The sequence below is a fragment of the Lampris incognitus genome, chromosome 7 (genome assembly GCF_029633865.1).
Source record: "Lampris incognitus isolate fLamInc1 chromosome 7, fLamInc1.hap2, whole genome shotgun sequence".
Taxonomy (NCBI): domain Eukaryota; kingdom Metazoa; phylum Chordata; class Actinopteri; order Lampriformes; family Lampridae; genus Lampris; species Lampris incognitus.
Window position 1 is genome coordinate 64230032 of NC_079217.1, and position 12280 is coordinate 64242311.

The 12280-nt window shown below is 46.8% G+C and overlaps 1 protein-coding gene across 2 annotated transcripts in view; it reads left to right on the plus strand.

The window, feature by feature from the left end:
• The window catches only part of dlc (deltaC), a 153721-nt gene extending 145087 nt beyond the window's left edge, over positions 1-8634 (plus strand). For both annotated transcript variants that reach the window (XM_056283155.1, XM_056283156.1), the window contains exon 10: positions 6052-8634. In XM_056283155.1, the coding sequence (XP_056139130.1) occupies positions 6052-6057 (6 nt within the window). In that variant the 3' untranslated portion in view covers positions 6058-8634. The remainder of the gene's footprint in view (positions 1-6051) is intronic.
• Positions 8635-12280: the final 3646 nt, after the last annotated feature.

Here is a 12280-nt window from a genome sequence, read left to right on the forward strand (position 1 = left end):
TGGCAGTGGAGTTTTTAACCAGATTGTTTAACACAATCTTGGAAAGTGAGAGGATACCTGAGGAGTGGAGAAGAAGCATACTGGTACCGGTTTTCAAGAACAAGGGTGATGTGCAGAACTGTAGCAACTACAGAGGTATAAAGCTGATCAGCCACAGCATGAAGATTTGGGAAAGAGTAATAGAAGCTAGGTTAAGAGGAGAGGTGATGATCAGATGTGATGTGTGCTTTGAGAGTGTTGATGGAGAAGTGTAGAGAAGGCCAGAAGGAGTTATATTGTGTCTTTGTAGATTTAGAGGAAGCATTTGACAGGGTGCCGACAGAGGATGTGTGGTATTGCATAATGAAGTCGGGAGTGGCAGAGAGGAATGTAGGAGTGGTGCAGGATATGTAGGAGGGCAGTGTGACAGTAATAAGGTGTGCGGTTAGGATGACGGACGGGTTCAAAGTGGAGGTGGGATTATATCAAGGATCAGCTCTGAGCCCTTTGTTGTTTGCAATGATGATGGACAGGTGGAAGGACGAGATCAGGCAGGAGTCTCTTTGGACTATGATGTTCACGGAAGACATTGTGATCTGTATTGAGAGTAGGGTGCAAGTTGAGGAGAAACCGTGATCGGTGGAGGTATGTGCTGGAGAAGAGGAATGAAAGTCAGTAGGAACAAGATGGAATACTTATGCATGAATGAGAGGGAGGATAGTGGAATGGTGAGGATGCAAGGAGTGGAGGTGATGGAGAATGAGTTTAAATTATTGCGGTCAACTGTTCAAAGTAATGGGGAGTGTGGAAGCGAGATGGAGAAGAGAGTGCAGGCAGGGTGGAGTGGGTGGAGAAGAGTATCAGGAGTGATTTGTGACAGAAGGGTACCAGCAAGAGTTAAAGGGAAGGTTTACAAGATGGTTGTGAGACCAGCTATGTTGTATGGTTTGGAGACAGTGGCACTGATGAAAAGACAGGAGGTGGAGCTGGAGGTGGCAGAGTTGAAGATAAGAGTTTCATTGGGAGTGATGAAGGAGGACAGGATTAGGAACGAGTATATTAGAGGGACAGCTCAGGTTGGACAGTTTGGAGACACAACAAGAGAGAGGAGCTTGAGATGGTTTGGACATGTGTGGAGGAGAGATGCTGGGTATACTGGGAGAAGGATGCTGAATATGGAGCTGCCAGGGAAGAGGAGCAGAGGAAGGCCAAAGAGGAGGTTTATGGATGTGGTGAGGGAAGACATGCAGGTGCTTGGCGTGACAGAGAAAGATGCAGAGAACAGGAAGGGATGGAAACGGATGATCCGCTGTGGCGCCCCCTAACGGGAGCAACTGACCGAGAAAGAAAAAGCTCAAGCTAAAAAAGCTACCAAATGAAAACTTTTAGCCTTTCAGTCTGTAGATTCGCAGCCTCCTAGGCGGACCCTGACACAAAAGCGACTAAGTCTGACATGAAATGACAGCGATCAGGCTGTCATAGTTTCAAAGCCCTTATTGAAAGATTTTTTTACAGGCGGCATCATGATTCACGATCTTACCACTGTTCTTTTTCATTTTTGGTTTTTAAGACTATTTTGTAAGTCACTGTACAGTACAACCTAACCAATTTCTCTTTTTGAGAAAAAATGAAGCCCCACAAGAAAAAAAAGTATAAAATGGACCATTTTTGGCTGGGTAAAATGTCACTGCATCTTCTTCCAGCACTTGTTCTGTCATATGGAGTGCCTTTCTCAAATGCTGTTTGTAGAGTTGTTGGCTGGACGGGCCAGCGGGGCCAGCCCTACTAACGAGAATGTCCCTGACTTAGTGGTCGACTGACTGACTGATCAGTTTGACACGATTGGGCCTTTGGATCAACGCCACTGAAGTTAAGCCGGTAAAGACAGAAGTGGGCGTTTCTCTGTTGGCCTGAATCAGCGCAGCAGTTCGTGCGCTAACGAACGTAATATAGTGCTGCTCGTGGACACTGCCGAGACGACTCATTGCAAAAAGTCCAGTTCACAAACAACAGCGCTAATAGCCACGCGCACTTAGCGTGAAAATCATTAGCGTCTTCAGAGATTTGGTGGTAACTGAGGCGCATTTATAAGGGATGTCACACCCAGCCTTGCCAGTGATCATGGCAGCAGTGAAATGGAATACTTTTATATATATATAGCGCTGTATCTAGACATCCAGAGCGCTTCACAGTGAAGGGGGGAAACTCACCTCAACCACCACCACTGTGTTGCGCCACCTGGGTGATGTACAGCAGCCATTTTGCACCAGAACGCTCACCGCACCTGAGGTGGAGATGGAGGAACCCTCTTTGCGATAAGTGCCATAAGATCTTGAATGACCGTGGTCATTTAACGTCTCATCCGAAGGACGATATCTCCTGCAACACATTGTCCCCGTCACTGCACTGGGGCATTGGGATTTTTTTTTTTATGACCAGAGGGAAGACTGCCCCCTACTGGCCCACCAACACCACTTTCAGCAGCGACTCAGTTTTCGCGGGTGGTCTCTCATCCAAGTACTAGCCAAGCCCACACCTGTTTAGCTTCTGTCATCTGGCAGCACCGGGGTACATGTTGGTATAGCTACCATTTAAATGTAGTTGTGCAGAAACAGCCGCTACGTTAGGAAAAAGGAAGTGGAAGGGGAAGAAATCCGAGACATTAACTACGGTTTGCTATTATTGGTTTATTGCTGTGTCTCTAGCGAAGGTGCAAAACAGACTACCAAATGCAGGAAGTCCCTGGATTACGAACCAGTTCCATTTTTGAGTTTGTTCGTAAGTCGGATTTGTATGCAAGTCGGAACATTTACGTACAGTGCACATTTAGCATCAGTTAGTCAAATGTTTGTCTCAGTATATAGTATATATTTTACCTAAAACATCATAAATATAATAATGCAGTAATAAGTGCAAGTACTGCATTTATAATTGAGAGAGAACGTGTGTATTGGTATAAAAAAATGAAAGAACCATTTCTTAAACGGTTTAGATAGAAAAGGAAACATAATTAAAGGTGAACACTTACTTTCCTTCCAAGCTTTTTCTTGCACTAAGCCAAGGCTAATAGAAATATTACGCTGATGTTGATCCTCTAACCAAATTAAGGTCAAGTCAATTTTATTTGTATAGCCCAATATCACAAATTTGCCTCAGGGGCAACACAACAGCAACACAACACAACGTCCTGTCCTTAGACCCTCTGTAATGCAATGTGTTTGGACCCAATTGCAGAGAGGAGGCAGAGGCAGTGGGTAAAGTACCAAGTCTTTTTACTGGACTTCAGAACAACACAAAATAACAAAAGACCACTGCCTAAAAGGGCAGTTAATAGCGCAATCTTGAGTGAACATAAATACTTGACCAGGAATGTCTGCAAAACACCCAGTCAAATAGTCCCCAGCACAGGTGCACACCATCACAGGCCAATCAAGGAGACTGGGCGCAGGTGAACCGAAGCACCAATCAGGAGATGGGAGAGACCAGATCACAGACCGTGACAGGTGCCACTCATACTGGCTGGTTGCAGGCCGATAGGGAAACGTCACCTGTTGGCTGCTGATCCTCTGGCCAGTGGTCGTGTCACCCTCATCGGATAAGGAACAACTCCCTAAAAAAAACTGTTAAACAGAGAGAAAAAATAGGAAGAAACCTCAGGGAGAGCAACAGAGGAGGGCTTTCTCTCCCAAGACGCACAAGAGGATAACACAATTATAATGGAATTATAATCTATATGAAGGATATGATGGGAAGGGCGGCACAGTGGTTAGCGCTGTAGCCTCACAGCAAGAAGGTCCTGGGTTCGAGCCCCGGGGTAGTCCAACCTTGGGGGTCGTCCCGGGTCCTCCTCTGTGTGGAGTTTGCATGTTCTCCCCGTGTCTGCGTGGGTTTCCTCCAGGTGCTCCGGTTTCCTCCCACAGTCCAAAGACATGTAGGTCAGGTGAATCGGCCATACTACATTGTCCCTAGGTGTGAATGTGTGTGTCGGCCCTGCGGTGGTCTGGCGGCCTGTCCAGGGTGACTCCCTGCCTGCCGCCCAGTGACTGCTGGAATAGGCTCCAGCATCCCCGTGACCCTGAGTAGGATGAGCAGATTGGATAATTGAAGGATGGATGAGGAGGAGGATGCCAAGCAGTGTCCAGATGCCACCGGAACAGGCCAGGACCCGAGCCCCGCGACCAGTATCACCATGTAAAAAAAACAAGATTAAAAAATTAGTCACATCTTAGTGAGAGAAGGATATAAAATTATTTACGTAATTACCAATAGCCTTTCCATTTTTATAATTAAACCACTGCATTGCTTCGTGATAATTGTCGCTGTCACTGGGGCAGAGCCTTTTCCATCCTCCATTACTCTTCCTTTGTCCTGGATAGTTGTCCCGGTCGTTGAGCGACTGTAGCCTAACACGCTTCCAGCGTTTGTAGGCGTTTCACCTCGCTCTGAACGCTTTACTAGTTCCACTTTCGTTTCAGTCGTGATCGTTTCACCTTTCTTCGATGCGTCACCGTCACTTGCATCAGATTTACGCTTTGAAGCCATGATTACGAGGATAAACACGAAAATGTTAAGTAAAAAACCCAATGCACGCAACAGTGGTTATGCGATCCGACTTAAAATGGCAACGACGGCGTGGCGTTCTTCTCCCTCGGGCCGACGAGCCGCAGTGTTTTGAGTGCCACGCGGAGTAGTCCGTCCGTTCGTTAGTGTGAACCGTTGGGTGTAACTTGATTTTTTTAAATAATGGGCTTTACGGAAGCTGGTTCGTAAGTATGGGCGTTCGTAACCCAGGGACTTCCTGTGGTGTGATTTAAGATGTGGCGGAGAAAACAACTTTGGATGCATGTGTGAGCAATTGAACTGCAACTGGCAGAATGTGCACTGTAGCACGATGCTAACAATCTCTGTAGAGGTGGATCGTGGAGACATTTTCATTGTTCACGATCAAATGTCATCATATCGAGGTGTCCAGGTAGCGTAGCCGTGTATTCCATTGCCTACCAGCACGGGAATCGTCGGTTCGAATCCCCATGTTACCTCCAGCTTGGTCGGGCGTCCCTACAGACACATTTGGCCGTGTCTGTGAGTAGGAAGCCGGATGTGGGTATGTGTCCTGGTCGCTGCACTAGCGCCTCCTCTGGTCTGTCAGGGCGCGTGTTCGGGGGGGGGGGTAGCGTGATCCTCCCACGCGTTACGTCCCCCTGGCGAAACTCCTCACTGTCAGGTGAAAAGAAGTGGCTGGCAACTCCACGTATATTGGAGGAGGCATGTGGTAGTCTGCAGCCCTCCCCGGATCGGCAGAGGGGGGGGGGGAGCAGAGACCGGGACGACTCGGAAAAAGAGGGTAATTGGTCCAATTGGGGAGAGAAGGGGGGGGTCAACAAAATAAAAAGACCTCACATTCTGAACATTGTTTACTCACAAACTCCAAACTATCAAAAATCAAAAATATTTTCGGAACGGTTTAAATGTTCCGGTTATTTTCACATCCATCAAAGGAATCTCACACACTTCCATACCAAGAAGAGTGTGTCCCTACCATAGAAAAATCATCCTACCCCACACTGTTCAGGACTAGTCCTCTTCTTTTGTATGTGTGGTTGGAGTATTGATAGTAACTCAGCCTGGACAACATACATCCTGAAGTGAACTGCGATGTGATCAGGATGGTTCTGCAGCTCCTACATCAGCTCAGGAAACTCTTGATGCTCTAGACACCTTCCCAGAACTGGGTGTAGCATATATACATGAGAGGCCCCATTTTATTTCCATTTTCCTCAGACGAGAGAACCACAAGTCGTACCCACTGCTCGACAACTCGCTGTTGTTTATTCTGCAAATGTAAACAACAAACAATAAAATAAAAGGCATTAGACTCATGCCAAAACTTCAGACATGGTGTGCAGAGGCCTTAAATGTGGAGGCTTTCTTTTTAAGTTCACTAAGAAACTAGTTTCTCTTTGAGCCGCAGCTTTTTTCTGCACCTTGTAAATCCAGTTTGTGAGTTTTACTGAGACGAGGCTGTCAGATTTGTTGATACAGATACTAACCGCGGTTTTCTGTCTGTCATAGGTGTAACCTGCCATGTTGACGCCTCCATTGGAAGTGGAGGCGATACCTCGGTCTGTGAAAGGCCTCCTCTCCAGAGGCCTGATCCGTTTACAATCTGTCAAGAAAGAGTTCTTCCAAGACGGCCTGTTCTGCCCACACGTGTTATTTAATATTTATTACTGCTGCTCGCTGGAAGAAACGGGAGAGGACTTGCTTCTGACTTTTAACGTTGACAACTTTCTGATGACCACGACGATGAAAAGACGGAGAGTCGAAGGGGAGAGTGGAGGAGAGACTGAATGTTCACCATTATTTGCACTATTTATCTTTTTTAATCTGAATATAATTTTGTAATTTTGTCTTGACTTTTTTATGGCAACAAACACGATAGAGGAAATAGGAGGAGGACGTCCTAACCAATCAGAAGGACTGGTGCCTTAGTAACGCTCCCTGATCGCCATAGCAGCCGTGCCCTTTACAATCCTGTAAGATGCTGTCAAGTCAGTCTTCTGTTGGACGCGCTCTCCCGAGAAGATGAGATGGACCCAAATGAGACGGACCAAAATGAGATGGAAAAACAAGTCTCATGATGCCTCTTGGATTTATTTTTTTCTTTAGGTTCAGTGTTTCTGTGAGGATCATAGACAAGAATCACACAACTTTAAATAAAATGAGATTTTCCAGGGTTTTTTTCCCCTTCTTCTTCTTCTACAGTTTTAAAACCGGACATTCCTCGGAGGATATTCTAGAAAAAGAATAAGGAGTTGTTGAGTCGTTTTGTGCTTTCAGCCTTTCATTGTAAAGGCTCATTCCGTATTTTTTAGGTGACTTTGGAGTTGAGTCACACTGTGGCCTGTTCTGGAGGTTTACAGTGCCAATAAGCCTTACAGTCTTCATCCAGTCCTACAAACTCTGAGGTGCCTCTGTTTAAACCAGCAGGGCTCCACGACCTCTGCTGGTAGCGGCGGGGAGGGTTCAGAGGTGAAGCGTTATTGTGTTTTTCTCTAATATTTACCCTGTACCAATCAGAATGTTTTCTACCATTAAAGATGAACTGCAGAGCTTTCAGCCACTAGTAGCGCTAATGAGCAAACTAAGTCCCCCATGCCGACACAAAAACCCTACTAACTTCCTCTACAAGTTGCGGCGCTGAAATTTGGACGTGAACCTTGCGGCCTTTTAAATGAAAAAATTTGCCAAACTAGCGAGCCTTACAACACATTCTGCACTCGCATGAGAGAAGTTATGGCCGGAAACAAACCTGTGTATGTTGTCATGGAAAGCTATACAGTTCATCTTTAATAAGCTGGGGGGGGGGGCGGTTATCTTAATTCTTAATTCATTGTAAAAAAAAAAAGGGGGGATCTTGACTGTACCCTCAAACTCTCCTTTTGACATCATTAGCACCCCCCCCATCCAGAGTGTAACACACTTACTCTTGATCCAGCTGTGGTCGGTCTGAGTCTGACAGGATAGTCAGGTGGCCCCTGAGATTTGTACTCACTATCACAGAGGGTGTATTCTTTGTTGCGTTTTTGTAAAGGTCTGGTTAGGACGTTAGCAGAAAGGGGCTTTGGGGTTCCACGTTAAGCACGGGCGTCTTTCCTTTGGGCCCACAGTATTTTAACATCAGGGGATTACTCACAGCGCCTATTTTGGTTTATTTTTTTTCAAGTTAAAGAAACGAATCATGTAAAATAGTCACACTGTTGTCCTTGTTGTAGGGCCTGTAGAGGACCACAGATGCTACTGTGTCGTTATGAGAAGAGAAACATGACAGGAGAAACCTCTTCCTGTCTTATCTTCCGGGTGTGCCTGTATGTCTTATCCTCCGGGTGTGCCTGTATGTCTTATGGTTGGTGCTAGATCCAACGGGGTGTAGGCTCGGACGTAGCCGTGATTGGCTGTTGCATCAGCCAATAGACAGCGCGGAGCCTCGAAGCGCTCTGACTTGAAACGAACGATGCGCCCTGAAACATTTAGCTAGCTAGCTTACAACTGACCTTAACATTGCCAGATTGTACTGTAACGATAGCTAAAGTTAACGCTTGCTAACAATGGAAATTGAGCAAGAGTTTAAACCCTAACCAACAACCAATCACGTCTACTTCCGTGCCCACACCCCGCTGGATGATCTAGCATCAACCCTGTGTGTTTTATCTTCCAGGTGTGCCTGTATGTTTTATAGTTGATGCTAGATCCAACGGGGTGTAGGCTCGGACGTAGCCGTGATTGGCTGTTGCATCAGCCAATAGACAGCGCGGAGCCTCGAAGCGCTCTGACTTGAAACAAACGATGCGCCCTGAAACATTTAGCTAGCTAGCTTACAACTGACCTTAACATTGCCAGATTGTACTGTAACGATAGCTAAAGTTAACGCTTGCTAACAATGGAAATTGAGCAAGAGTTTAAACCCTAACCAACAACCAATCACGTCTACTTCCGTGCCCACACCCCGCTGGATCTAGCATCAACCCTGTGTGTTTTATCTTCCGGGTGTGCCTGTATGCTGATGACTGTCTACTTTCATGTGGCTAATTTAAGGAGCTATTTTTCTACAGATGACTTTGTCAGTATTTGATATCCACACACACACACACACACACACACACACACACACACACACACACACACACACACACACACACACACACACACACACACACACCCTCTGGGTGTGCGTGTGCATGTATAATCACACCCCAAAGTCTTAATTTAGCCAGATAAAGGAAGGATCCTAAAGTGGTCCCCCCCAACTGCCTTTGTTAACAACTGGCTTCACGTCCAACACACAAAAATCCAACACACAAACAGATCGATGTTCAACGTTACACAATGTTCAACATTACACAAGAATCAGTTTGAAACATTAAGTCCAGTTGTAACTAATGTTATACTTTGTGAACCCAAACTCGATTCATTCACAGTTTTGTGTTGTTTTTGTTTTTTTGTTATATAAACTAACTTTTTTTCATACAGGGAAAGAGAGGTTTTTAACTTTTCCAACTCCAGTTGATACCAAAAAATATTTGTGTAGCTAGTTTTATTTTTGTATTTTCTTGGTCCTTGGTTAATTTAAGAAAACAATGCAATGTGTACATACCTGGAGGAGATCATGTTTCTATTTAATGTCCCCGTGTAAATAGTTGTGTATTTATGAAAGAGAGAATTGTATATACCTCTATGTTAACGTGCTAATGTCTCAGTCCAAGTCGGAGAAAAAATATATTTTTTCAAAAATAAAACCAAAGTTGGATCCGACTTGGGTCATGTTGTGTATTTGTGTGTGTGTGTGTGTGCTGTAATTGTGGAGAATCGCTTGTGGGGATAGATAGCTTTCAGGAAACGTGTGTGTGTGTGTGTGTGTGTGTGTGTGTGTGTGTGTGTGTGTGTGTGTGTGTGTGTGTGTGTGTGTGTGTGTGTGTGTGTGTGTGTGTGTGTGTGTGTGTGTGTGTGTGTGTGTGTGTGCGTCTGTCTCTGTGTGGCAGTCCCCTGTGATGTTTATGCTAAGCAGATGTATGTATGAGGAGGCACCAGTGGGGTGGCTCCTCAAGCTACTGATGGTATGCGGGGCAGTCTCTGGTCCTCGGGGTAGCTCGTGGAGAACAGAGGGCCCCTCTTAAGCGGTCCTGTCTGGACCCTGCTGAGAGACGGACAGATTTACGACTCGGTCCCGTACTGTGTCCTGTACTGTGTCCTGTACTGTATCCTGTACTCTGTCCTGTACTGTGTCCTGTACTGTGTCCTGTACTGTGTAGTTTTGTATCTCCAGTGTTGTAGAAGCACCACAGTAAACAGACTCATGAAGTGTTGTGTAATATTCTGCCTGTAATGTTTCTATCACCAAGCTGAGGTTGTTCTACTCTTGGACTCACGGGATGGCTCGTCAGTGGGTTCTACTCTTGGACTCACGGGATGGCTCGTCAGTGGTTTCTACTTTTGGACTCACGGGATGGCTCGTCAGTGGTTTCTACTCTTGGACTCACGGGATGGCTCGTCAGTGGTTCTACTCTTGGACTCACGGGATGGCTCGTCAGTGGTTCTACTCTTGGACTCACGGGATGGCTCGTCAGTGGTTCTACTCTTGGACTCACGGGATGGCTCGTCAGTGGTTTCTACTTTTGGACTCACGGGATCACTCATGAGTGGTTTCTACTCTTGGGCCCACGGGATGGCTCATCAGTGGTTTCTACTCTTGGACTCACGGGATTGCTCGTCAGTGGTTTCTATTCTTGGATTCACGGGATGGCTCGTCAGTGGTTCTACTCTTGGACTCACGGGATGGCTCGTCAGTGGTTTCTACTTTTGGACTCACAGGATGGCTCATCAGTGGTTCTACTCTTGGGCCCACGGGATGGCTCATCAGTGGTTTCTACTCTTGGACTCATGGGATGGTTCGTCAGTGGTTTCTACTCTTGGACTCACGGGATGGCTCATCAGTGGTTTCAACTCTTTGACCCGCGGGATGGCTCATCAGTGGTTTCTACTCTTGGACCCGCGGGATGGCTCATCAGTGGTTTCTACTCTTGGACTCACAGGACGGTTTGTCAGTGGTTTCTACTCTTGGACTCACGGGATGGCCCGTCAGTGGTTTCTACTCTTGGACTCACGGGATGGCTCGTCAGTGGTTTCTACTTTTGGACTCACAGGATGGCTCATCAGTGGTTCTACTCTTGGGCCCAAGGGATGGCTCATCAGTGGTTTCTACCCTTGGACTCACGGGATGGCTCATCAGTGGTTCTACTCTTGGACCCACGGGATGGCTCATCAGTGGTTTCTATTCTTGGACTCACAGGATGGCTCCTCAGTGGTTTCTACCCTTGGACTCGCGGGAAGGCTCGTCAGTGGTTTCTACTTTTGGACTCACAGGATGGCTCATCAGTGGTTCTACTCTTGGGCCCACGGGATGGCTCATCAGTGGTTCTACTCTTGGACTCAGGATGGCTCGTCCGTGGTTTCTACTTTTGGACTCACAGGATGGCTCGTCCGTGGTTTCTACTCTTGGACTCAGGATGGCTCGTCCGTGGTTTCTACTGCAGCTCGGTGTTTTTCTCTACACCAACAGAGAAAAACTGAAACCAATAAAACACCACAGGTGAAAGAAAAGCTGCTGAACGATAAAACCATCATGCTGTCTTCACATCTAGCCACCGTTCTTTCTAACAGTACCTCCACCCATCCAGTCATCCACCCACCCATCCATTCATCCACCCACCCATCCATCCATTCATCCACCCAGTCATCCATCCATCCACCCATCCATTCATCCATCCATTCAGTCATCCATCCATCCACCCATCCATTCATCCATCCATTCATCCACCCACCCACCCATTCATCCATCCATCCATCCACCCACCCATCCTCTGCTCTCCCTCCATTGTAAGCCTGCATTACGCAGTTTTCTCTCAAAAGGCCATTCTCTCTCTTTCATCTCTCTTTCTTTCTGTCTCTCTCTCTCTGTCTCTCCCTGTGTCTCTCTCCCTCTGTCAGTGGTGGAGTCAGTGGTGGAGGGTGAATTAAGGTGTAGTGGGGTGTTCAGGTGTTGTTTATGTTTCTATGAGTCTTTGTTTCAAAGCTGCTGTGAATTTGTTTCATTGTATTAAAGTTGTTTTAAAAAGTCAAAAGTCTCTGTCTGTCCCTGTGTCTCTCTTTATCTGTCTCTCTCCCTCTGTCTCTCTTGCTCTCTTTCTCTCCCTCTGTCTCTGTCTCTCTCCCTCTCCCTCTGTCTCTGTCTCTCTCCCTCTGTCTCTCTGTCTCTCGTCCTCTGTCTCTCTCCCTCTGTCTCTGTCTCTGTCTCTCTCCCTCTGTCTCTCTGTCTCTCTCCCTCTGTCTCTCTGTCTCTCGCCCTCTGTCTCTCTCCCTCTGTCTCTGTCTCTCTCCCTCTGTCTCTCCCTGTCTCTTGCTCTCTTTCTCTCCCTCTCTGTCTCTGTCTCTCTCCCTCTGTCTCTCTCCCTCTGTCTCTGTCTCTCTCCCTCTCCCTCTGTCTCTCTCGCTCTGTCTCTGTCTCTCTCCCTCTGTCTCTCTCGCTCTGTCTCTTGCTCTGTCTCTCTCACTCTCTTTTCTCCCTCTCTGTCTATGTCTCTTTCCCTCTGTCTCTTGCTCTCTGTCTCTCCCTCTCTGTCTCTGTCTCTCTCCCTCTGTCTCTGTCTCTGTCTCTCTCCCTCTGTCTCTCTCCCTCTCCCTCTGTCTCTCTCGCGCTGTCTCTCTCTCTCTCTCTGTCTCTCTCGCTCTGTCTCTTGCTCTGTCT